Raw genomic sequence first — 26,669 nt, forward strand, 5'->3', positions numbered from 1 at the left:
AATTGAGTTTCAGTGTTTCAAAATAAAATATCATATACAATGAAATCACAACATACTATTTGTAATTCAGTAATATGAGAGCATTGGTCAGGGGTCTGATTACTTTTGCAAGGTACTGTATATACTCTGACCATGAGACAGTTCAGATGTGCAGATTAATTTCAAGAGTCATTGGTAAATGATTTCTTCTAAATATGAGCAGATATACTTGAGGTAATTGAAGATGGTGAACATTCCTGGTGAGATATCTGATTATACATAGTATTCTGGCCTCAATATTGATGTAGTTGGATTCATTTTTTAATGTCCCATAGTTCACTGTTCTTCAGCCTTGGGTCCCCAGATGTTGTTGGACTACAACCCCGATCATCCTTGACCATTGGCTAAGCTGACTAGGGTTGATGGGAGTTGTAGTGTGACAACATCTGGGGACCTAAGGTTGAAAACAATGGCATAGTGGGTTTCTTACAATAATCTATGATATAGTTAAGGCATGTTTTCACAATGTAATTTATAATTCATTAGTTTATTAATTCATATGAATGTCTTCTTTTCTAGTGTAATCTCAAAAAATAAATCTGCTTTGTATGAGAGCATTAATATATTGGACATTTTGGAACAGTAGATTATATCTAGGGTTGGTTTGTTGATATCCCTTAATTACAAAATATGTAATCATAAGTTTCTAGCCCGCTTGCTGTACAGAAATTCATAAACTTGTTCTTAATTATCTGGGATGTGTTTTCAATAGCCAGATTTCAGGATTGTTAGTGATTGCTTATTCTTTTGGTCCTTAGTTTCTTGCATTCTTATATCTGACTCTCATCTCTCACACATTCAGATTCTCCAAAGCCCCAATATTTTAATTTGAATAAATTATATTAAATTATATATATTTGCATAATTTGTAGCTTATGCAGAATGACATTTCACTTTCCTTTCCTGAAAACTTGTTAGAACACTCTGAAAATGTAATTAAGACTGTGATCCCATACAGCCCTATTGGACACATTGCAAATTCCAATTTATCCTTTAAAAGTCAGACTTCTCTGTGTGAATGGTAGAGAGTGATTGACTAAATTTCTTATTTCCAGTTCAGCTGAAAGTTCCAAAAAAGGACTGTCCTTGTTGAAAACTGTACTTCATGGAAATCATATGAGAACACTTACATTTGCCTTATTTCACAAAGGACAGGAAGGGCAGGATGTGGGATGATGTTGCCTCTAAGGACCCATCTTGGATATAAAATGGTTCCAGTTGGAGATTTGTATATGGAAGGAATGCAGGAAATGTACTATTCCTGGTCTTCTGCTTTTACTTTCCAGTTGCATTGGGGATCATCCATGCATCCATTCAGAGTTTATTTTTAGGCCACTATCTCAAGTGCAGATAGCAAATTCTACAAGTTTTTAAAACAAAGAGTTTTGAGTGGTGTTTCTGATAAACGTATGAGTTTGTCATACCTGCTTTCTGTGCTTTTGGTCATTTAGCAAGGGTTATTGTTTAGGATGCAAAATGCTGATTAAGAGGTTGTAAATTTTTTTATCTGTTCCGTTGGAACAACAAAATGCCACAGTCACTCAGTTATGTAATCACATGACTGTTAGCAGCAGCAGCAGCAGCAGCAGTACCATGCATGCTTCAGGGGTAACAAAAAGTCATAGTGAGAGCTTCATAGTTCCCCATGTATCCTTCCTTAACAAGAAAAATAATTCTTGTGTACTTTAATTGTACCCAAGATCAGCATTTCCCAAACATTTCCCCCCACAGACCATTTGAAAATTGTTGATGATCTTGGTAGACCACTTAATTTTTTTTCTGTTGTAGCAATTTTAATGCATTCTGCTGTAGGATTTTTAAATGTATTTGTATTGCTTTTTTATAGTATTGCAGTTTGCATTACATTTAATTCAAACTGTAATGCAATAAAATACAATATAAGATAATACAATAAAAGAAACAATAACAATACAATTTAAAAACTAATATGAATGTTTAATACAGACATTTTCACTGTAAATATATATATGGAATGAAGTGCCTTACAGAAGTATACATTAAGCATTCTCAGAGTGCACTGTGCTGCATGAAATATATATATATAAAACAAAACTCATTAAATAAAATTGGGATATGTCAGAATGAGATGTTTCAGTTTTACTGTCGCTACATGGGAAAACATGAAATAATATGTACATGTGGTGGAAGTGAAGTAAAATCTATTCCTTTTCTTTGCTTGTTGCTTCCTTGTTTACTTAAATTATACTGGGGCACTTGCTTATTTAAGTTAAAAAAATCAAGCTCCTTTCAAATGGCTGATCCCACTTCTCTAAAACCTTGGCTTTCAGCATACTGGATAAAAGGGCATAGAAGCATAGACTTCCTTCTTTTGTACTTTTAAAAGAAAATATATTGACTTTTGCCCTTTGCATATTTTGTAAGAATTTGGGACAAGGAGATGACTCACAGTCTTGATAGCAGACAATATAACCTTTAATTTCAAAATGTATGCATTTACATCCTGAAATAGGCATAGGCTGAAATCTTCAAGCCGCTTTATTATATACTCCAGTCTGAAGATGGTCCCTATGCATTACAATAGTTTGCCTATCCATCTGGAATCCTATTTCCTAACGTTGTGCTTCTGGTGTACACATTTTAATAAATAATTCCTGATAGAATTATGCCTACCTCCCTGTTATGTTTTTGGCATGGCTGAAAAACAAGCTCTCATGGACAATCAATTCTGATTTTTATCCAAGGCTAACCTGTTGTGCTATAATTACACATATAGGATTACCATTAAGGAACAACTGGATCTGCAGCCAAACATACACTAGGTGAATGTTTTGAAAGCAAAGAATGGTTAAGTACTTCTGTCTCTGCCTGTTGAGAAGCCTGTGATCCTTTTGATCAAAGCTTAAATCTTTCAGCCATCATCAGTCATGAAATTCATAATCTTAAAGTTTAGCTTAATTTGTTTATATGCCACTTCTTCCATAGTAGACTGTGCCCAAAGCAGCTCACAATAAACATCAACTTACTGTCAAAACAGAACACCACAAACCAATTTGTTACAAAACATATTAACAAATTCAGAATAAAAGAAAAGCCCTGCTGACTGGATCAGGCCAAAGGCCCATCTAGTCCAGTATCCTGTTTCCCACAGCAATCAGCAACATGCCTATGGGAAGCCAGCAAGCAGAAACCCACATGGCTGTGAGCGGAGCAGTATACTACCAACCCCACGGTGATGTATGGGTTGCACTATATCCTTTCTACATTTTTGTAAATTGACAAATGGATGATTCATTTAGTTTCCTTGCTGATTACAGACGTTACTTACTACACTTGTATACGACTACCCAATAACATAGTTTTATGGGTGGCTCACAAATATAAAATGATAAAATACAATTAAAATATGTCATAAAATATAATACAATAACATCTTTCCACCTCTCTATAAGTAGAGAGAATAAACCAAATCACTAAAAAAATTCACAACACATAAACCAGGCTGGTGATACTGATGGTTGGTTTACTGACCCAGTAGAGAGCTGGATTTAAATCCAAACTGAGTCCTGAAATTCACTAGTGACCTTGGGCTAGTCATTATTCCTCAGCCTAACCAGCTTCACAAGGTTGTTATGAGAGTAGAAGGTTCTGTGGGGAGCCATGTATGCTAACCTGAGCTCTCTGGAAGAAGAGCAAGTTAAAAATGTAATAATGGTGGGATGGCAGGTCATGACAAAATTGTTACAACGCAGAGCTTGGAAAAGTTACTTTTTTGAACTACAACTCCCATCAGCCCAGTCCAGTGGTCATGCTGGCTGGGGCTGATGGGAGTTGTAGTTCAAAAAAGTAACTTTTCCAAGCTCTGACATTAGTTAGGACACAAGGAGATCTTCTGCAAGTGAAAAGTACAGTCTGACCATCTACCCATACACCCTTGATTTAATCATAATTTTAAATTATACATATTGATACAGAGATAATTTAATCTCATTCCCTGAACTAAAAAAATGGGAATACTTTAACATGCGTGTGGAGAACATTTGGCCCTCCAGATGTTGCTGAACTGCAACTGTCATCATCTGGGGCTGGGGGTGATGGGAGTTGTAGTTCAGCAACATCTGGAGGGCCAAAAGTTCCCTATACCTGCTTTAATGTTTTTGTTTTAAAAAGGAACTAAAAGACGCCTAGGTTGGCATTAGTACAGAATATGCAGACATTTCAGATGTTCCTTTTTAACTGTTTATGTGTTCACTGTTTCTAGAACTCTTTACAATGTTTTCTACACCCATGTGTGCATAGACCTGCCAACTGAGGATACCAGCTCATGAATATGATATTTATGCTATTTATGCTATAATAAATGCGTTAGTCTTTCAGGTGCCACAAAACTCTTGTTTTCACTCTGTTATACAAGAGCAACATCATTTCACTTTAGATTCACTACAGTGAAGCAAAACTGAGTGGAGATAGATGGATCTCTCCCTGCCTCCTACACACACACACACACACACACACACACACACAAGTACAATAAGCACATAGTTATTTCTATCCATATGCATGCCAATACAAGTTGGCGTTTCTTAGATGGAATTTGTTTGGTTCAAAAGTGCAGTTGTATGAAATAAGTTTGGTTTATCAACAAAAAGTGGTTAGTTTGTTTTTCTTGAGATTGTGCAGGTGAGAAAATAAAGGCTTGTTAAAGGAAAGTTTTTTCTTCCATGTACTCTGCTCGCACAAGCATTATTCATGTTAGTTGTACAGGTGCCTTGAGGGTTTTAGGGGGGGACATGACAGGTATTGGAGAGATGCCAGTTCAGAGTGACACATTTCTCAGGGTTGGTAACCTAAACTTTCTGTGTCATCAAATGGGATAATGTGAAAGTAGGGACACAGAAACTAATGAGGTTTAATCAAAAAGGTTAAACTGACATAAGAAATATTGCTCACAATGTCAGGAACCCAACTCATCGGTGTAAATCAATGGGATAATACCCTAAATATGGTTACTCACATATGTTCCATTGATTTCAATGGGCCTTATTTGCAAGAATGTGGAATGGCAGTCTCTGCTTTGCTATCGGGACGTCTTTTTTGCCCTTTCTCAGTTGCTTTACAGTAGCATAAGCAGCTTTTATTTTAACACACATTAAACAATTGTATACAAGTATAGTTCTGAATCCCCCTTTAGGATGCACACCTTAACGTGGTGAGGGGGTTTGAGAGTGTTGAAGAAGCCGAGAGCAATGCCGTCAAGAGTCTAGACCAAGAGGCTAGACTCCTAGCAGGGGCACCGAAGGTGGAATGGTCAAAGCTGAGACACCAGACTAAGATGCATCCAAACTCAGAGAAAGGCAATGGTAAACCACTTATGAATATCTCTTACCATGAAAAGCCTGTGAACAGAGTATCCAAAATGCAACACGAGATAGTGCTGGAAGATGAGACACCCAGGTCAGAAGGCACTCACCGAGCTACTGGGGAAGAACAAAGCACACGTACGAGTAGCGCTGTGACTAATGACACAGTTGGGTCAAAGCCGAAAGGAAGCCCAGAGGCTGATGCGCACAGATGCGATAGGAGAGTCCAGAGTTGTACAACGCACACAATAGGAACATGGAATGTGAGAAGCATGAACCAGGGAAAGTTAGAAATTGTCAAGCAAGAAATGGAACATATCAACATTACAATACTTGGCGTGAGTGAATTAAAATGGACAGGAATGGGACATTTTCAATCAGGCAACTACAAAATATTTTATGCAGGAAATGAGAAATCAAGAAGAAACGGGGTTGCTTTAATAGTGAGATAGCAAAAGCAATTAGGAGCTACAACACAAGGTCTGAGCAAGTAATATCAATGAGATTAAACGGGAAACCTATTAACATAACCATCATCCAAGTCTACACTCCAACGGCAAACACAGAAGAAGAAGAATTGTAGAGATTTTATGCAGAAGTACAGGAGGAATTGATCACACACCAAAACAAGATATGATAATCATGGGGGACTGGAATGCAAAAGTAGGGAACAGGGAAGAACTAGGAATTGTGGGGAAATGGGGCTTAGGAGACAGAAATGAAGCAGGAGAAAGACTTACTGAATTCTGTGAAGCCAATGACTTGGTTCTTGCCAACACATTTTTTGAGCACCAAAAAGACAACTGTACATGTGAACATCACCAGATGGTCAGTATAGGAATCAAATTGATTATATAATTGGCAACAGAAGATGGAGAAGTTCAATACTTTCTGCAAAAACAAGACCAGGAGCAGACTGCGGTACAGATCATGAACTGATCATATCGAAAATCAGAGTAAAGCTAAAAAAGAACAACAAAGCACTCATAATGCCAAAATACAATTTAAATAACATCCCAGAAGAATATAAAGATCAAATAAGGAACAGGTTTGAGGCTTTAAACTTAGTTGACAGAGAACCAGAAGAACAATGGACTGAAGTCAGAGACACTATCAGGGAAGAATAGAAAAAGACAATACCTCTAGTTAAAAAGAGAGAAAGACCTCAATGGATGACTGAAGAAACTCTTAAAATGGTTAAAGAGAGAAGGAAAACAAAAGCAAAAGGAGATAGAAACACGGTCAGAACCCTAAATGCAACTATACAACGACTTGTATGTAGGGACAAAGAAAACTATTACAATAGTTATTATATGGAAATAGAAAAGGACAACAAAATGGGAAGAACAAGAGCCCTATTCCAAAAGATTACAGAAATGAAAGGGAAATTTAAACTGAGCACAGGGATGTTGAATGATCAACAGGGGAACACACTGATTGACTGAGATGAAATAAAAGGAAGATGGAAGCAATACACTGAAGAACTCTATAAAAGAGATGCAAGGATGACAGATTGATTCATGGAGGAACCATATGATGAAGAACCAGAAATTTTACAATGTGAGGTGGAAGCTGCTGTTAAAATACTTGGAAGAAACAAATCACCAGGAATAGATGGCATACCAATAGAGTTGCTACAAGCTACTGAGACTGAATCTGTCCAAATTTTGACAAAGATTTGTCAACAAACATGGAGAACTAAACAATGGCCCACAGACTGGAAGTGTTCAATATATATCCCAATTCCAAAGAAAGGGGATCCCAGAGAATGCAGTAATTATCGAACTATTGCCTTAATATCCCATGCAAGTAAAGTAATGCTCAAGATTCTACAACAAAGGCTCTTACCATATATGGAGCGAGAAATGCCAGATATCCAAGCTGGATTTAGAAAGGGAAGAGGCATCGGAGATAGTATCGCAATCATATGTTGGATAATGGAATGGAGCAAGGAATTTCAGAAGAAAATCAGCCTGTGCTTTATAGATTACAGCAAAGCCTTTGACTGTGTAGATCATGAAAAACTATGGAATGCTTTAAAAGAAATGAGGGTGCTACAGCATCTGATTGTCCTGATGCGCAACCTATACTCTGGACAAAAGGCTACTGTAAGGACAGAATATGGAGAAACCGATTGGCTCCCCATCAGAAAGGGTGTGAGACTGGGGTGTATTTTATCACCATATTTGTTTAATCTGTATGCAGAACATATCATACGGAAAGTGGGATTGGACCAAGATGAAGGAGGTGTGAAAATTGGAGGAAGAAACATCAATAATTTAAGATATGCAGACGATACCATACTCTTAGCAGAAACCAGTAATGATTTGAAACGAATGCTGATGAAAGTTAAAGAGGAAAGCACAAAAGCAGGACTACAGCTGAACGTCAACAAGACTAAAGTAATGACAACAGAAGATTTATGTAACTTTAAAGTTGACAATGAGGACATTGAACTTGTCAAGGATTATCAATCCCTTGGCACAGTCATTAACCAAAATCTAGACAATGGTCAAGAAATCAGAAGAAGGCTAGGACTGTGGAGGGCAGCTGTGAGAGAACTAGAAAAGGTCCTCAAATGCAATGATGTATCACTGAACACCAAAGGCAGGATCATTCAGACCATGGTATTCCCGATCTCTATGTATGGATGTGAACGTTGGACAGTGAAAAAAGCGGATAAGAGAAAAATCAACTCATTTAAAATGTGATGTTGGAGAAGAGCTTTGCGGATACCATGGACTGTGAAAAAGACAAATAATTGGATGTTAGAACAAATTAAACCAGAACTATGACTAGAAGCTAAAATGATGAAACTGAGGTTATCATACTTTGGACACATAATGAGAAGACATGATTCACTTGAAAAGACAATAATGCTGGGAAAAACAGAAGGAAGCAGAAAAAGAGGAAGGCCAAACAAGAGAAGGATTGATTCCATAAAGGAAGCCAGAGACCTGAACTTACAAGATCTGGACAGATGCTCTTGGAGGTCACTGATTCATAGGGTCGCCATAAGTCTACTTGAAGGCACATAACAGCACAACAACAACATAGTTCTGAATTAACCCAATAAACTTACTATTTGGGGTATTTAGGAAAGAATTTAAGAACCCTGGAGTACTGTTCTGCAGTGGCAAAATGTTTTCAGTTTAGACATCTCTGATTATAATTGGCAAATTTAAGGTGTAGAAATTAAAACTTATTAATTCTGCTTTAGCACTGTTTACATATGAAATAAACATTTTGATCTGAGTATTTTTAAGGTAAAAGTATGCTCTGGTCTTTCATCATGAAAGAAAGCACATTTACAGTTTATGGAAAAGTGAAGAAAGAAAAACAGCTATATTCCAAAAAGGATATTTCAGCTATAATTCTAAATGTACTTATAAAGAATAAATCCTATTAAACTTAGTAGGACATACTTCTGAATAAACATGCATATTGTACTGCACATGGTTTTGTTAATTTTGTTCCAGGAAAAATATTTATCCAAAATTTCCTTCATGTTTGTATCATGACAGGTGAAATTTATCTTGGTGCTGCTCTCTGTGATCATTTTATTAAACACTAGTAGCAACTAGTATCGTTGTTCACACGTAATACTAAGGTAAACCATTGTTTAGTGTGAATGAGCAAATGTGTGGACTCCCAGAGAAGAGATTACAGGCCCTTTGCTTCTCCCCTGTCATTCTACTGCTTTGCTGTGCTAAGCCATGGTTTGGTTTAGCATATCATCCAAATTTAGACTCATGGTTTAGCTCTCTCCATATAAACCATGAGCTGTTAGACTTGTCCTATGGTTTACAGCTTGTGGTCTGTCTGGGAGAGGAAAACCACAAGCTCAGGTTCGGATGACGCGCTAAGCCAAGCCATGGTTTAGTTCAGTACATTGTAGTGACCAGAGGAGTAACAAAGTGCCCCTCATATCCTCCCTAGGAGCCAACATGTTTGCTCTTTCTTACTATGGCATTATTTGGGTAGCTGGTATGAGTTTTGTAATTAGAAAAATGACGTCTTAGTGAAAAGCTTTACTCCACTTGGCAAAGATAGGAACTAATTGAATCAAGCTACTAAATATGGAATTAGATCTGCTCCTGGTACATCAGCGGTCCCCATATTATTCAATTGAGCTGACTCATCACAAAAGATGTAATAAGCACATTGTACTGCAGGCCAAACAGATTCCGTACATTAAGGACTCTGCTAAAACTTCAAGAGGAATCTTCAAGAGGAGACTTTTAAGTTCCTTAGAACAGAACGTTGTGTTATATGCCTTCAAGTCAATTATGACTTATGGCAACCCTGTATCTTTTTTGATATATTCATAGGGTTTTCATGGTAAGACATATTCAGAGGTGGTTTACCATTGCCTTCTTCTAAGCCTACGGCACCCGGTATTCCCAGGTGGTCCCCATCCAAGTACTAACCAGGCCTGACCCTGCTCAGCTTCCGAGACCAGACAGGATCAGGCATGTTCAGGGTGGTATGGCCATAGCGAACAGAACTTTACCCAAAGATTATTATATGCTTTGTAACTAGCATCACAACAGATGTCATCTACATCAGACATTTAGGGGAGGACTAGATTTGTTTAAAAAAGAAAGCTACAAAAATAACCATTGTTTGTACGTTTGCCTTGTTAATGTATAAAGCTGGTGAACTAACTTTAACGTTTAAAGTGGTAAGTAGGTGAGAGAAGCTAGACCCTCCCCTACCTTACTGCTCTGGAGTCTGTTGTCCAAACTCTTTCTCTTCCCCTTTGATATGAGCACTAAGCCAAGCTGAGAGAGAGGTGCTTGGGTGATATATCAAGGAAGGGTTCACTTTTCCTTCTCTGTGTACCCCCATTTATATTAGAATTGGACCACCCCATATATATGGGCAGCACATGAACAACAAATATGGCTGCCATAAACTGTATCAAGTTGGGTCCTAAATTAAAGCTTAGTATGGTTATGCTCCCAAGAGTACATTTACTGATGGTCTCTTCACACATTACATTTTTTAGGAATACACAATAATGTGTTAAATACACCTAATATGTAAAATGGCAAATGTGACAAACAGAAGTTTTGAAAACGTGCATTATACTTGTACACTCATCAGAGTGCTAGGACTAGCTGGAGCTCCTAGGAAGTGTACAGTCTGTGTCAAATGCATGTTTGTTGTTGGGTAATGTGTGAAACAAACCTTTGTTCAGGGATGGAAAAATCTCTGTATATCTGGTTACTCAGGCACCTGAAATGTAATGCTAGCACATTCATAGTATTTTTCTAGTTCTAACTTATACAGCTACTATTTGCCAAAATTTTAAGACCTGGGAGATCTGATCACAGATCTCTCTTGCTTCTTTTAGTTTGGCCCTAAGTAGATATGATAAGTACCTTGTGATCTACCTGGCTACCCACAAGCTAAATATAGCATAAAGTCGAAAAGGCCATTATTGTGACTTCGTAAACAAATAAAATCTTACCCAGTTAGGCTTGGTAATTATTGGGTTTACTTTTCATGCCACCCCCAATTCCTGAGCTACTTATGTGGAAGTTCTATTAAACCTGAGTAGGACAAATCTTCAAATAAAGAACAGGATATTGAAATGGTTTATGGTGCAACCCTAAGCATGTTTGCTCAGAAGATGAATAGGACTTAACGTGTATTTAGGAGTGGTAGAGTAGTACTTAATATTTATTCTCTCGAATAATTTCCATCTCATGTAGATTGAACATCTAAACAAAAATATTACACTGAAAGGGAAATATTTTAACATCTGTGCTGTGCTCATAAGAGAGACCTGTAGGCCAAAACAATATGTCCACCAGCCACGTAGTAAAAATCCATAAAATTTAATACAGAATTACAAAACAAATAAGACAACTATTTTTACTTTTCTGTCTGCCCATGTATACTGCTCAGTTAAGCTCTCGAGTTCAACAGTACTTACTCCCATAAATGAGGATAGGACTGCAGCCTATGTTAGTCGTCTGTGCATATATTTTATACTTATTAAGTAGATTCACTACTTGCCCTTCATTGATTTTGTGTTCCCAAAGTGAGTAACAATACGTTAAAACCTATAACAATTTTAAATAAACACATTTGCTAAAAATACAATGTAAAACAGCAGCCAACATGTGAGCAACCAAAAAAGCAGTAAAAGACCTTAAGCTTTACAAAAATTGTCCTACTTGTTTCCCTCAAGGCAGCACCTCCTTGCAAATAAATGTTGGCTATTTACAAGTGTTGTTTAACAACATGTACGGTAATTTGGAAATACTGTGGTTGAGCACAGAGTACTTCCAGTGCTGTCTGTGAAAATCTTCTGTTTCATAACCTGTGCTTTGAATTTACTATTTCTTTGAAGTATAGGCTAGTTTTAACATTTACTAAATAGCACAGCATTTCAATATAATATTTTAATGGGATACATGCTTTCTAACTGGTAAATTGGATAAGGATTACAGTGTCACTTGGGATCAAGACTGACTGAACTCAGTGGGACGAGTCCTTCTGATTGTATAGGATTGCACTGTAAGTACCTTTTGGCAGGAGGACTGTTTTCCTTTATCACCTTATTATTCCAGCTATTGAACTCTAAGTAATAGCATAATAGCATTTTATTGCTTGAAAATGAACTGAGCTTAGATGAGTGATAAACTGCTGACTACCCATCCAGTGCATGCTCACGCACCTACAACTCCATTGATTAAACCTGTTTATCAGTTCAATCCCTTGCATGTCTACTCAGAAGTCCCACTGACCTTAATGGGACTTACCCGCAAGTAAGTGTTATAGGATTTCAGTCTTAGTGAAGATTTAGGATTTCAGCCTGTCTACCTGTAAATTGGATTATATTCTCTCTCTGAACATCCTCTCCCCCAAATATAGAATTGGAACCATTGTGCAATATTTGAATTTTTCTGAGCCATTATAAACTTGTAGATAATGAAAGAATTATTGTGAAATCAAAGCATTCCGACGTAAGGAGCAGAATACAAATTCACTGTGAAATTTATGCTGTCAGCAGAATCCACTAAATTCAGTGAGGCTTACTGCTGAGCAAATGTGACTAGGATCGTATTCTGAGTTACTATGAAGTTTACAGCAATGGAGTCAATTAAGTGGACTTAATTTTCCTCAAAGATGCTTATAGAGATAAAATGGGATTACCCCATGTATGCTGCCCCTGAGCTCCTTGAAGGAAGAGCAGGATACAAATAAAATAAACAGATCAATTTATGTTGTTTTTTTGAAGATGTTCCACTACATGTGACCTTTGGAATTAACCACAGTTTGCTGTGTAGAATGATGCAGTTGGCAATTTGTCTACCTTCAAATGCCTATATTTGTGCTTGTGTCTTTAACAAATTCACTAGGAATCTCAATAAAACACTATTCACACAGAAGACGTTTCTTACTGATTAAATTCTGTCTCATGCTTCATTAATTTCCACAATGCTTTGGCTACTCATATCAAAATAACATTTTTCTTGTGTATGTTTCCTTTGAAATTTTTTACATATAACAACATACCTTGGCTGAAAGCAGATTTCCATGTTGACTGTAAAGAAAAGAAAGACCTCCATCTGTTTCAAAAGTAAATTAATGTGCTGGCTTGGGGGGAAGGAGGGGGAGTACCAGTTAGGATTTGAATGACCTAACTGGCAAATTTTGCTCTTATCTTTGTAGTATGTTAATTTTTTGCCAAATTTTCCTGTTTCTTAAACTGACCGTGAGGTTGCTGGAAAACAGTATGTTATCATTTAGGTGGTATGCAATGAGCTTGAGGTAGATTGTTGCAGTATTCCTGTAGTTCTTTTTTTCTGGTTCTACTCTGGTCAACTCTAGGGCCCTCTGATCAAAACTTCAAAAGTAAGGAACTCTAATCCCAGGGTGTCCCACCATAAAGGATACAACAAACTGTAAAGGGAGCATCAGTAGTCTCTGGTCTGTTTGTCCACTCTGCTGGTGAAATAACTTTTCATGACTTCAGCTTACATCTTCTAGCAAGGTAAAGGAGGCTGTTGTGAGGCCCCTTCTGAAGAAGACTTCCTTGGGCCTGGATCTTTCTAGTTACTGCTCAATAGTAAATCTCCATTTTGGAGGCAAGTTGAGCTAACTGATGGCAACTGTTCAGCTCCAAATATGCCAATACTGATTTTGTACACCCATTTCAATTTAGCTTCAGTTCCTGTTTTGGTTGCCATGGTGGATATTCTCTGCCAGGAAATGGACAGGATGAATGCAGCCCTGGTGGATCTCCTGGATTTTTCAGTGGCATTCAGTACAATCATGCATAGTATAATTCTGAATTGCCTGTTTTTCAGTAGTTCTATGCCTCTTTGGCACCTAGAGTCTAGAATGTGCTACTGGGGTACAATAGTTTGGCAATATGATAGGGTTATTTATTTATTTATTTATTACATTTATATCCCACATTTCTTTCATCAAGGAACTCAAGGCAGCAATACATATGGTTCCCAAGGAGGTTTTCCATCCAAGCATTGACCACACCCAGACCTGCTTAGCTTCAGCAAGGTGATGGCCTCATGTGCCTTTAGACCATACCCTGGGACCAGAAGCTATATTGTTTGTTTTATGTATGTAATTATTTTTAATTGTTTTTATATTTTTATTATTTTATGATTATAACTATTTTATTTGTTTTATAATTGCATATTTTATTATTGTAACCCACCTTACCTTATGGTAAAGAGCAGGTAATAAATCTAAATAAATAAATATGCTGTCCCCCTAGGATGTCCAACATATACATAAAACCACTTGGGGAGAACTTCCAGAGTTTGGGGGCTGGATACTTTTGGTATGATGACATCCCTCTCTGTCTGACTGTCTCTTTCTCTCTCCTCTTTTCATTGGATGTACATATAGCTTCAAATGTCCTGAAAAGTTAGAGTTGGTAATGGGCTGAATGAAGGCTAAGAAGACAAAGGGTTGTATCCAGTTTTGTCATGGTCCCATCATCACAAGGATTTCCACTTACATGACAGGATTTCACCCCTCTCCTTCCCCCATGCACCCCCTAAATCTGATGTAGGGTTTTCCCCAACCCTCTACAGATTTGTCTTGTTGCACAAGCTAAAATCCTTGTGTTGATGGGACACATTTTGGTAGTTCTGCCACCCTCAGAAGTTTGGGGGGGGGGGTCTGGGACAGGGCATTCTCTGTGGGAGCTCTTAAGCTGTGGAACTCCTTTCCCACTGAAGTGCATCTGGCAACTTTTGGCAAATGCTGAAGACACACCTTTTTACCCTGGCATTTGACACCTGAGATGTATATTTTTTTAGGACCCACCCTGCTTTCTATGATGTTTAGGTTGGTTTTAATGGTTTTTAATTCTATATTTAGAATTGTTATGACCCACCCTGGGACCTTTGGGTGAAGAGCAGGTAATAAATTATAATTGTATTGTTATTATTTATTTATTACATTTATACCCCGCCTTTCTTTCCATGATAGAAATCCAAGGCGGCTTACATGTGGTTCCCAGGCATTCTGCCATCCAGGCACTGACTAGACCTGACCCTGCTTAGCTTCAGCAAGGTGCTGGCCTCATGTGCCTTCAGACCATAGCCTGGGACATAATAATAATAATAATAATAATGACAATGATGATGATAGAAAAATGGACTGCCTTCAGGTCGATTCCAACTTATGGTAAGCGATTTTTCATGGTAAGTGGTATTCAGAGGGGGTTTACCATTGCCTCCCTCTGAGGCTAGTCCTCCCCAGCTGGCTAGAGCCTGCTCAGCTTGCCACAGCTGCACAAGCCAGCCCTTTCCTTGTCCGCAACTGCCAGCTGGGGGACAACTGGGCTCCTTGGGACTATGCCGCTTGCCCACGGCTGCACAGGTGGCAGGGCATGTAACCCCTGAGCCTGTGGGGTGATCTTAAGCTGTCCCTTTACACCCAGGAGACACGAGCGGGGATTTGAACTCACAGACTCTGGACAGCCAGGCTCTCCTCCCCACTGTGCTATACCAGCTGTATAATAATAATAATAATAATATGATGCTCAGTGGTGCTGTTTGTCAGTAGGTTATCAACCCAAGGAAGTGGTATTTGTTCTTTATGCATATACTCTCTGAAGACTATTCAGAAACGACAACTGATAAAGATTGCTGTAGCTAGATTATTGACTGGAAATGACCACAGACATCGCATCACAACAATGTTAAAACAATCTTCCCAGGCTACCAGTTCATTGTAGGACTCAATTAAGTACTGGTCTTGGTCTTTAAAGCCCTAAGCAGCCTGGGACTGTGGAATCTGAAGGACCACATTCTCTAACATGAACCTGTCTGACAATATAAAGATCCTCATCTGTGCCTTTTCTGTGATGCAATCCAATTTATTTATTTATTTGATAAATGTCTTTCTCTTCAGGTAAAACTCAGAATGGCTAACATCATAAAGGCTAAAAATCAATACATTAAATAGCATACGAAAGTAGCAGTAGAAAGACAACTGTGGGGATAATACTATGTATTACCCTTCACAATTATGTAATGGCTCTCTTTAGAGATGTTTGCCTGGTGTCTTCTCTATTTTGTTTTAGGCCCCTGGCAAATTCAGTCCTATTCTCCAAGGCCTTTTGTGCCATTTTATGATATGTACCTTTCTTTTAATAGATTGGCTTGGCTTTTTAAATATGCAACTCATATTTTAATTTGGGTTTATACATTTTCCCTATTTTAGTACGTGTTGTGCACCACCCCAATCCCAGAGCACTGCAAGACTTCCAGGGGTTCCTGTGCTTACTCAGGCTTTGGTTTACTTGGAAAGGTCAGCGGAGAGACTATGGTGTCTAGGGTTGCCAGATTTCCATTTTCCAGCCTGAGACTCTGGTTTTGGGGGGTCCCCTCCGGCTCTCCAGCTGACTCACCTTAATCTACAGACTTTCAGCTTTCATTTTAAAAAAATAATTAAGTTTCTAGGTGGTCTGGTTCCAGACATACACACCAAAACGTCAGCCGCCCGCCCCCCCCCAACTTCTTGGTTGCTCTAAGTTCTGCTCTAATCCCTGCCCTTTCAGGTTTTTAGCCAATAAGAAATCAGGGTTGTGATTGACAAGGAATGATAAAGACAAAAAGTAGAGTCAAATTGAATTGTCTGTCTTCAAGTCGATTCTGACTTATGGAGACCCTATGAACAGAGTTTTCATGGTAAGAGGTATTCAGAGGGGGTTTACCATTGCCCCCCTCTGAGACTGAGAGGCAGTGACTGGCCCAAGGCTCAGAAATGTGCTTTTTCCTGCTTTTCTGAACATCTCACAGATTGAATAAGTAAGCTTTCAGTCTTTTTCTCTCCTGTGTGTAGGAGTCAAACAGGTTTAAATTTTGAAGAGGGCAGTGTTTTGCAAACTTCCCAAATTGAAACTTTAATCCTCTTTCCTCTTCTCCCAGGCATTTTAACAGCATTTGAATAACATGTGTTTTTAACTTATCTGTTTTTATGGGTTTTTGATGGTTTAAATTTGTATACTTGCTTTTAATGTTTTTAATTGTTGTAAACCGCCCAGAGAGCTTCAGCTACGGGGTGGTATATAAATGCAACAACAACAACAATAACAATAATAATAATCTAGTACTTGATTTTCCCGAGTAAACATACCCAGAGTAAACCCCACTGAATCCAATAGGACTTCCTTTTGAGTAGACATGGTTAGGATTGTGCTGCAAATTGATGGGATTTCATAGGAAAGAATTGTGTTTGTGTTGTATATCTTTCTCTGCCCCTCCAATCCTATTTTTAAAACAATTAGGCAGGGCTTACTTAGGTATCACTGTTTTTATTATGTTGGAAACTAATTCTGATTTTATTTTTTGAATGTTCTGCAATGATCAACTGGTTTTGACAATAAACTGTTATATGGGGTGTATGTATCTCCAGTGTGTGTGTGTGTGTATGGGAATCTTTCCAGCAACCCTGTGAGGTAGCTTTGCAGTCTGGAAACCAAGGCAGCTCACAATAAGAAATAAATCCCTTTAAAATCCAATAACCATAAAAACAAGTATAAACAGTTGCAAAACAGCGTAAGGTGGCATGATTCTGAATTTTGGGTTGCGTGAATGAAGTTGCTTATCACTTGAGGTTGCAGTTCTGTCCCTGTTTGAGTAAGCCCCATCGAATACACTGGGACTTGGTTCTGAATAAATAAACATAGGATCTTTACAGGTTGGGTAAATAATATATTTGATAGTCATGCTTATATAAATATTTCTTCATTTATCATATTTTTGGTTTTTGGTTAGGAATCCTGACTGGTTGTGAGATGCTTAATTTTCTGCCTTACTCATAGGACTCTTGTTGCGACTGAGGGGCGAAATAATACAGACACATCAGCTTGGGTTGAACAAGGTCCACTTTATTAAATTACAGCAGAAAGCCCTTTTAAAGTGACCTGCAGAGGGACAAACTAGGTGCGGGAACTGTCTATAAGCAAGCACCTTGCCATACAGCTCTCGGGCGACCAGCCCCTGCTGGGGGCAAGGGCAAGCCGATCTGCTTACCCCTTACCCTGGCCACACCCAGTAGGTGTGTAGGGGGTCTTCTCACATCACCATCCCCCGGGGCCGTACAACCCTCGGGTGGATGAGGTAAGTTGGCCCCAGAAGCAGCCCATATCCTGCCCTCGAGCTGTAAAGCCCTGACAGACAGGCCTCTGGAACCGCCAATCACCTCCAAAGGTGCCTAAGGGGGCCACCTAGCTGTCCTTACCTATTTCCCTTCCGGCACCTTCCCGCCACAAAAGGGGGAGAAATCTCTATTTAGTCCCCTTTACCCCACTGCTGAGAAGCACCTCTCACAGACACCTCAGCAGGTCCCCCAAAAATATGTTGTTACCTGCATCTGACAGGTGAACGTCATCGGCCCTATATAGTTCAGCCCTCCAATGCTGTATGTGGGGATGCTGAATGGCCTTCCCCCATGCCCAAGAATCGCCAACCAAATCTGCCGGTTGACCTTCCGTACTCGATTAATCCCCCATGTGGTCCCATACACCACGCCAAACCCTGCATGGAAGCATGTCTGACCACAGCAGACGTACCGAAGGCCAACATTGCCTTATTAACTGCATGTCCATGCATGCCTGAACACTGAGGGTCTTGCCCTGCTGCATCAAACCAAGGTCATTACCACCGAGGTGAATGACCACAACCTGCGGAACTGCCAACACTAAACCTTGCTGGAACAAAGCGGGTAGGAGCCCATCCCAACGCATTCCTTGCGGTCAAACCACTGCACAGCAGCCCATCGACTAAGGCCCAACTGTGAGCCCATGCTCAATTTTGCGGCCCTCCGGGCTGCCTAGAAGACCATGCTTTGGCCGCATATTAGGATGCGCGTCTGCTTCATCCCTGTCCAGCAACCTGTCAAAACAAATTACACTTGTTAGGCATCCGAATTCCAAGGCCCTCTAAAGGGGCGAATATAGCTCTTATAAGCCCCCGAGGACCAGCATCCAACGGCCTGCACCTTTCTCTGGGAAAACCCAAGACCTGCTGCTGTAGAAGCAGCTCCAGTTCGAAAAGAGTGGGTTCCAAACTCAGGGATCATGCCCTAGCCCCAGCAATGCCTGCTTTGTGAGCGCCCCAAACTGGTATTTTGTGAGGGGATCCTCACTAGCATGGATAAATAAATATCCTTCTCCAGATCCCCTGGCCCCCAGAAAAACTTGCAAAGCCCGCACCAAGCAGAGGTTAGGCACCAATGAAGGGGCCAAACGTACGGTCCACCCCCTACATATCTGGTCTGTCTTAGACCTTCTCAATTTTATACAGGCACAACCCCCTTCTATGGAGACATCTGATAGCTGAAGCGCACATCGAGAGAGGTCTCGCTTGGATCGAGCCACCACCTCTCCTGTTCTAAAAGCTCCAAAAAACAGTGTAAGGGCTATCACCTGAAATAGCCTGGCTTCATAGCTGGAGGTGCATACTGTTTCCCACTGACCCACCATACCCAGTAAAATGTCCAGTGAGAAAGGGCAACGGGGATCAGGGGCTGCAGGGTGTTCTCTAGCCCACCCTGCCAACATGTGGCGGACCCTAAAGTCCCCGGCATAATCCGGAAAACCACCTGCCTTTGCTAAGAAGGAAAGCCCCGCCAGCTTACCTTGAAGTGCTCGGACTGACAGGCCCCGCCTCCTGCATTCCACCAGGAATTCCAGCAGGTGACTCACTGGAATAGGCGACTCTGGTGCATAGCTCTTGCCGGCCCAGAATTCCTGAATCTCCCTACCTGCTCTCTGGTAACTGGCAAGTGTGCTGGGGGCAATGGAAAGGCTTATGGCCCTCTCTGACTCTGCTGTCCAATCTCCCAAATCGCAGGGGGCACGGCATCCGGCTGAGCCCTGGCCAGCGGCACCAGCTGATGGAAACGGTCCATCTGGTTCCGTGACAGAGCATCAGCAACACTATTGTCAATGCCAGGAACATGCCGTGCCCGAAAAAGAACATTAAAACGCAGACAGACATTGGAGAACAAAAATGTGGATGAGGCCCATAACCCTGGTGTTCCTGGATGCAAGGGAATTGATAACATGGACTGTAGCCATGTTATCATACAAAAAATGGACCGTAGAGTTCTTTAGCCTTTCAGCCCACAAATAGACAGCCACCACTACTGGAAAAAATTCTAGAAAGGTCAGATCCTTGGTCAGCCCTTCCTGAATCCACGCCTGTGGCCATCGTCCATTAAACCAGGAAGACCCAAAATCTACCCTGAATCCAAAAGCCCCAGATGCGTCCAATTGGACTTGTAACTCCGCCTCCAGGAGTTGGTCTTGCCTCCAAAAGGATATTCCATTGAAATCCTGAAGGAAGGAGGACCACGCCGCCAGGTTGGCGCGCAATGGAGCTGTGGTCCTCCTTCCTTCAGGATGTCAACGGAGGCAAGACTGACTCCTGGAGGCGGAGTTACAAGTCCAATCGGACGCATCTGGGGCTTTTGGATTTGGGGTAGTTTTTGGGTTGGTATGGTATTGCATTTAAGAAATCATCACTGCCTTTTGTTCTTGTTTTTCTATTTGCATTTTGTTTACCTTTATCCTCACTCCCTTTCATCCATAGAAGCAACAACAGTGGTTTCATGCACTCCACTCAGCCTTCTTAAACCCACTGATGATTCACCTTGTTGTTTGTTACTTGTCCAATAGTGGTAAAAGAGAATTCACATACTGGGCAGCGTGGCTGCAATTGTTGTTGTTCCTAAGCTACTGCCTATGAAGGTAGACCAAATTGTGTGCTTTCTCTCTGTCAGTTATATTCACTGGAATTGGGTTGGCTGATAAAGTAAATTTATAGCAGCCCACAGGGGAGACAGAAAAGGGTAGAGAATCTTTTTACTCATTACTCAGACCTCTTTCTGAAGTGATGTGTCAAATCTGTAAAGAAAATTGGATGTTAAAAGGTAGGAGCATTCCAGGCAGGGGGTTGCCAACCCTACTTGGATATGGATATCTTTGCAGAGGATCCCTTGTCAAGCTTTACCAACAACACAATCTAAACCAGCGTTTCCCAACTAGTGGGCCACCAGATGTTGTTGGACCACAATTCCCATCTTTCCTGACCATTGGCAATGCTGGCTGCGGCTGATGGGAGTTGTGGTCCAACAACACCTGGTGGCCCACTAGTTGGGAAAGGCTGATCTAAACCATATCTACTGAGAAGTAAGTCCTATTGAGTTCTATGGGGCTCAGTCCTTTAGTAAGTGTGTTTAAAATTGCAGCTCTTTGGGGGCATCCATCTTTATTCCTGAGTGCTCCCATCTAATCGCCACAACACTAGGCTCCTTTCTTCCTACAATGGCCTTCTGGTGACTGGCCTGGCCTGGCCTGAGGGCACTGGAACCCTTTTTGCTAGAAACTAATTGACTAGATTAAATGTTCCCTACCCAGGCTCCATCTTTTAGCTAAGATTTCTATATTAATTTCCAATCAGTTAAATGTTTTTGTATGAATTGTATGCGCCAAGCAATTGTGGTTGATGCTTAATGTATCATGCTTAATAACATCACTTGGACCCACACCATGATGTCACATGGACATGCCCCATGACATCACTCGGGCCCGCCCCCAAAATCTCAGGGTTTGGGATGCTTCTGATCTGGGAACCCTAATGGTGTCTCATAGAATATATAGTTTTTATTTACACACATTCCAACCTGAGCTTAAGATGGAGAGATTCACAGCATTAACATCCATCAGATCTTGCTCCCCATTGCCCATAGCTTTGGGAGCCAGACAGCAAGGAAGCCTTTTTGTCTCTCCAGCTCCCAGCCTTTCCTAAAAACATACAAGCCTCTCCTTGGCTCCAGGAAGGGGGAACCTCCAGCCAGGTACTGGGGGGAGGAGGGCTTCTCCTCTGAAAAGAGTTCCAATAGCTCCCTTTGGATATGCAGATTGACCATTCCATAAATCCATTCACTCACATGCTAACTTAACAAAGGAAACTAGTCTGACCAGTAGAGCAGGTTTCTTGCTTGCATATCCCAACTTCAGATACAAGATTGCAGGTTTGAAGGGGATAAGAGAAATAATCTATATCATCCCTCAATCCCGTGACGTTTTATATTTTGTGTGCTTGTGGTATTTTTGTAAGCCACTCTGAGGTTATCATGAAAGGTAAGGTATAAATATTCTAAATAAATAATAGCCTTAAAATACCACTGCAGATAAAAACACTGTAGTGCACCCAACTTGCTTATCTTTATGCATGGGAACATGCATTTTCTCAGGTTAAAATATTTGCCCATCTAACCCAGTATCATCTCCTCTGTCCCATCAGCAGCTCTCCAGGGGTATTTTTGATCACCGGTACCTTAAAAAAACACCACTGAGACAGCAGGGAATGAATGTTGGGTCTTACGCATTCAAAGCATGTGCCCTTCCCACACAGTGGGCAGAGCTACTCCTTAAACTGATTAAAATGCATGCACCTTTTCTTTTTCTTCTTCTTCTATATATACATTTTAGTAAATAGTGTTTTGTCAGTTCTTTAGGTCAAGCATCCTTACCTTGTGAGTGTGGCCCATCAAGCCAAACACAGCTCACCAGCCTTGTACAGGCCCAAGGCTGTTTGAGAAACAGCACAAGTATTTAATCCAAAATAGATGAACGTGCGCTTACTAATAGTGGGTTCCAGAACAAGGTTGTCAGAAAGTAATGCTGAGTTTTCAGAGGAAAATAATATTTAGCTGTCTCATGCAGAAAAGGCACTATAGTTCATCACTGCTTATATTTCAAAAGTCCAGCACGTCCAGTCTGTATTTTGGTAACAGGAAGACTGAATTGTAGTCTGGGACTTGCAGTGGAATTCTAAGCTTATTTATTAATATAAGCTATACTTTTACTGTCAAAGTCCCAGCGTGAAGTATAAATCAGTCAACAGGACTTTCTTCCAAGTAAGCATGGTGAGGGCCTGCAAAACTATATAAACACATGCATGAGTTGTGTTGTGCGAATCTATTATAATTCAGATCGAACCCTATTCTACAATTTAAAACAAATTTGACATCTTTACCCTCAATTTTTATGTTTACCTACAATTTGGACTATGGTGAACTCTGACAACAATCTTTCTCCTGTTAAGGGCATAACTGAGAGGGGTCAGATGTGCTCCGAGTTCATTAGTTATGCTGTGCTCCCTCTACTGACTCCTCAGCAGCGCAGCAAAATAGCTGTGGATGGGTGGATTGTCTTGATATCAGCAGGCTGGAATAGTAAGAAACAGCAAAACAGGAATATAGCTGTTTTCTAGTCTTAAACAACAACAGAGCATGCTGCATAGCGTGCATACATACTTGTGCAAGTTAGCTAGGTGGAACTGTTTCTGTGAAGATACAAAATATATTTGCAGTATGTCATTGGTCTTCTGTGTGCCCTGTGAGTCAGGGTAGATAGGTACATAAGCTGCTTGGTGCTAGCACTGCAAGTGGAAACTATCACAGTGGGGGCATGTGGCTAGGACAGTTATGGAGTGGAAAGCCAGTCCCAACCCCTTATTCACCATCCCAGGAACATCCCTTATGCCAACAGGACCTTCCTGGTGTTAACTAAATTGTTAGCTATATATAATTTGTATTCCACTGTCACAATTGTCACCCTGGGCTCCTACTGAGAGGAAGGGCAGGATATAAATCCAATAAACAAATATATTTAAAAATACATAAAAGCAATGTATGTCTACTTTATCTTTTCTTTAGTTTAGACATAGTTACATGTCCAGGGATTTCCTTTTTTGTACTTTTCTTTTGCAGGTTTTGTAAAACAAGTATTAAATCAGGATGTTATAGCTGCTTCTTTTTAATAGGTGTAGAATTTGGTCTGTCTGGAGAAAAAATATGTCTAGAATGTAGTGCAGCAAGTCATTCAGGTTAACAGCAAGCATACATGGTTTATAGGGTCATTTGTGATCGGGGATGTTTTTGTGCCATGGTGATGTATTATACTTTATTTAAAATATTTATACATCGTCCTTCTCCAAAGGAGCTCAGGTTGATATACAACATATATATGAACATGAAACACAAACAGTAAAAACACACTATTAACAGCTCATTAAAACACTGATTCAAATAGCGCTACTGAGAATTAAACATCCCATTATCAAACTACAAAAGCCTTGGTAAATACAAATATCTTCAGTTGACAATGTTTGGCATTAGTATAATGTAGAAAAATCAGAATGCAGTGGCTACCCTTAAAATAGAATAATGCTATATTTCTAGTCACAATTCTTTTTAATAAGTGGAGACCCACAACAAAATGTTGTGATGTATCCCAAGCCCCTTGAAGGGAAGGGATTATTGTCAAATGGATGCACACTGTGAAGTTATTGTCTATTATTATTTATCGCCATTAGTGTGAATGTTGCTTACAATGCAAAAGGACAAGTCCCTGCCACGAGAAGCTTAAAGTCTTTAAAAAAGACAACTCCGTGCTACATGGTGAGGTTTCAAGAGAAGGAACCGAAGTGCTTTATTGCTATATTGGAGGGGGGAAGAGTTCTTTATGGAAATTGTGAAAGAAAAATGTGTCCTTTCTACCTCCTAAACTATCTATAGTACTGTGAGAAAGCTTTTTAAACTCATGGCCCATATTCCCTGCTCCTAATCCTGCCATCCAGGACCCTAAAAAGCAGGCCCATTCCTAGTCCCCCCTCCTCACTGAAGGTCAAACTACATGTATGACTAGCCATGTCAGAGGACTTTTTATATTTAATCCTAGGTGTAGGGACCCTTGCTTTCATCAGAGCAGCAATGCACAGGGAGTGGAGGTGTAACCCCACCCTCCCCTCCCAAGCCATGACCCTGATGTATATGTCCACAAGGAACTTTTCCCCTAAGGTTAACTGCAGTGCAGAGAGCAATTTTCATCAGGATCTCAGCTGAGGAAAGAAGGGTTAAACTTCACCATACTCTGCAGCAGTGTCAGCTGGTGGCTCTATGTCGGTGGGGCAGTGGACTCCACTGCAGATTTTAGTCCGAACTTTCAAGGACCTTTCTCACATCAGAGCAGATTCCACTGCCCCACTAACATGGAGCCACCAGGTGCCACTGTTCCGCTGTTCTGCTGTCCCAGTGAAAATGGGTGTATTACATTTTAAAGTCCTCTGAGATGGCTGCTAGTTAAACAATTAAAATAAAACAGTAGTTTGATCTTGATATCCTCAACATTCTGTGCCTCCATTCCCCTCAACATTCCATTGGGTCTGGATGGCTATAACTTCTTGTTAGAACATGCTCTGGGTCAGAGCTTGGAAGTAATTCGTTACAAGTAACGAATTACTTGTAATTCATTACTTTTTTGAGGAACAAGTGGGTAATTCCTTTACATTTTAATTGTAATAGAACTAGGAGTAATTTTATTACTTTTGTGGAGTAATTGTAATGTTTCCAGCATTACATTTGGGCATTACTTTGGGTGGGAAGCAGGGGAAGTCTTCTGCTCCTCTGATTTGTGGATGAAAATCATGTGCCTCAAATTGGGCTTCTGTGCAGCGTCGCTCTTCCCTCATGCTCTGTGGGTGGGTAGGAGGTGATGAGGGAGGAGGTGGAGAGTGAGATAGGGTGGAGTGGAGAAAACAATTGTTTAAAAAAATGGATGGTGGTGGTGAAGAATGGAGTGGAGGGAAAAAGGAGCCGGAGGGCAAGAACATGGATAAAGGAGGAGAAGGAGGCAGCCGCAGAATGGAGATAAAGAACTGTGGAGGTGAAGGATGACAACTTGTGTGTGTGTGTGTGTCTGTGTTTGCACTTGGCACACTCTCCACCACCCTCTCTGGCTTCTGTGCTTCATTTGCAGTATTTTAACTGTTTTGCATCTCAGGGGAAAATGTTTGCTTGGGTGAGTGTCCCTTAGTTGCTGGCAGGGCAGAGTCCGGGAGGTGGTTAAGTGAGAGAGATTATGCTTGCTGGCTGAGGGGGGGGGGAGGTTGCACTTGATGTGACGTGCAAAGATCTGAGTAGTGGCCTCTGCCTCCCTCCCCACCTCCCTTACCAGCGGAGAGACCACCATTGCTATCTTATGGATAAAAAGCATTATTCTACTACCTCTGTATGTGTGTGTTTATTTTTAATGTTGTTTTAGACTACTTAGATGTGCAGCAGCCAAGGCCAGCACCTTGTAGGCATTTTTAAAAAAAAGTAACTGAAATGTAATTGTAGTGATTACTTTTGAGAAAATGTAAAGTTATCAGTTACTTTCAGAGCAATTGTAACTGTAACACTAATTACTACTTTTTGGGGCCATGTAATTGTAACTGTAATTTATTACATTTTAAAAGTAATCTTCCAAGCTCTGCTCTGGGTTTTAAATTTTTCATTTTAATTTGTAAACAAATATACTGCAGAAACCGCAATGTTATTTTTGGGTGTTCCTGTTTTACTTCCAAACGATCTAAGTTTGGTATTAGAATGAAATTAATTAATTTTCTTAAGTGAGAAATTCTATGTCGATTATATTAGGAACAACATTGGGGTTGAAGACTGACAACTCATCCAAGCAACTTTTAAATATTTTCGTGTGTGTATGTTTGTGGCAGGGCCAGCTCCAGGAATGTGGGGGCCCTTGGGCATTAGCCTGCCCTGGGCCCCTCTGCTTCCCTTCCATGATCCCGCGGATTGCAAGACGAGCTTCCGAACCGCCCACCATTCCCCGCCATCCCCAGCGCTTCACCTACCTTTCTCTGCTGTTTGCGCAGGTTTGCCATCAATAAAGATGGCGGCCGAGGTTTCCATAAGGGACTGAAGCCTTTGCCACCATCT

The 26,669-nt window shown here is 40.4% G+C and overlaps 1 protein-coding gene and 1 pseudogene across 5 annotated transcripts in view; one reads left to right on the forward strand and one right to left on the reverse strand.

Moving 5' to 3' along the window:
• The window catches only part of PPARG (peroxisome proliferator activated receptor gamma), a 97,056-nt gene that overhangs the window by 20,989 nt on the left and 49,398 nt on the right, over positions 1–26,669 (forward strand). Inside the window, exons 1-2 of one of the 5 annotated variants that reach the window (XM_061618093.1) lie at positions 13,831–13,978; positions 14,859–15,056. The exons of 3 other annotated variants lie outside the window; for them this stretch is intronic. In XM_061618093.1, coding sequence (XP_061474077.1) covers positions 14,954–15,056 — 103 coding nt within the window. In that variant the 5' untranslated portion in view covers positions 13,831–13,978; positions 14,859–14,953. Of the gene's footprint in view, positions 1–13,830; positions 13,979–14,858; positions 15,057–26,669 lie in introns of those variants that run through there. One more of the 5 variants, XM_061618094.1, reaches the window with a different exon arrangement.
• LOC133382541 (5S ribosomal RNA) lies at positions 9,761–9,878 on the reverse strand (annotated as a pseudogene).

Source organism: Rhineura floridana, chromosome 3 (assembly GCF_030035675.1).
Source record: "Rhineura floridana isolate rRhiFlo1 chromosome 3, rRhiFlo1.hap2, whole genome shotgun sequence".
NCBI classification, from domain to species: domain Eukaryota; kingdom Metazoa; phylum Chordata; class Lepidosauria; order Squamata; family Rhineuridae; genus Rhineura; species Rhineura floridana.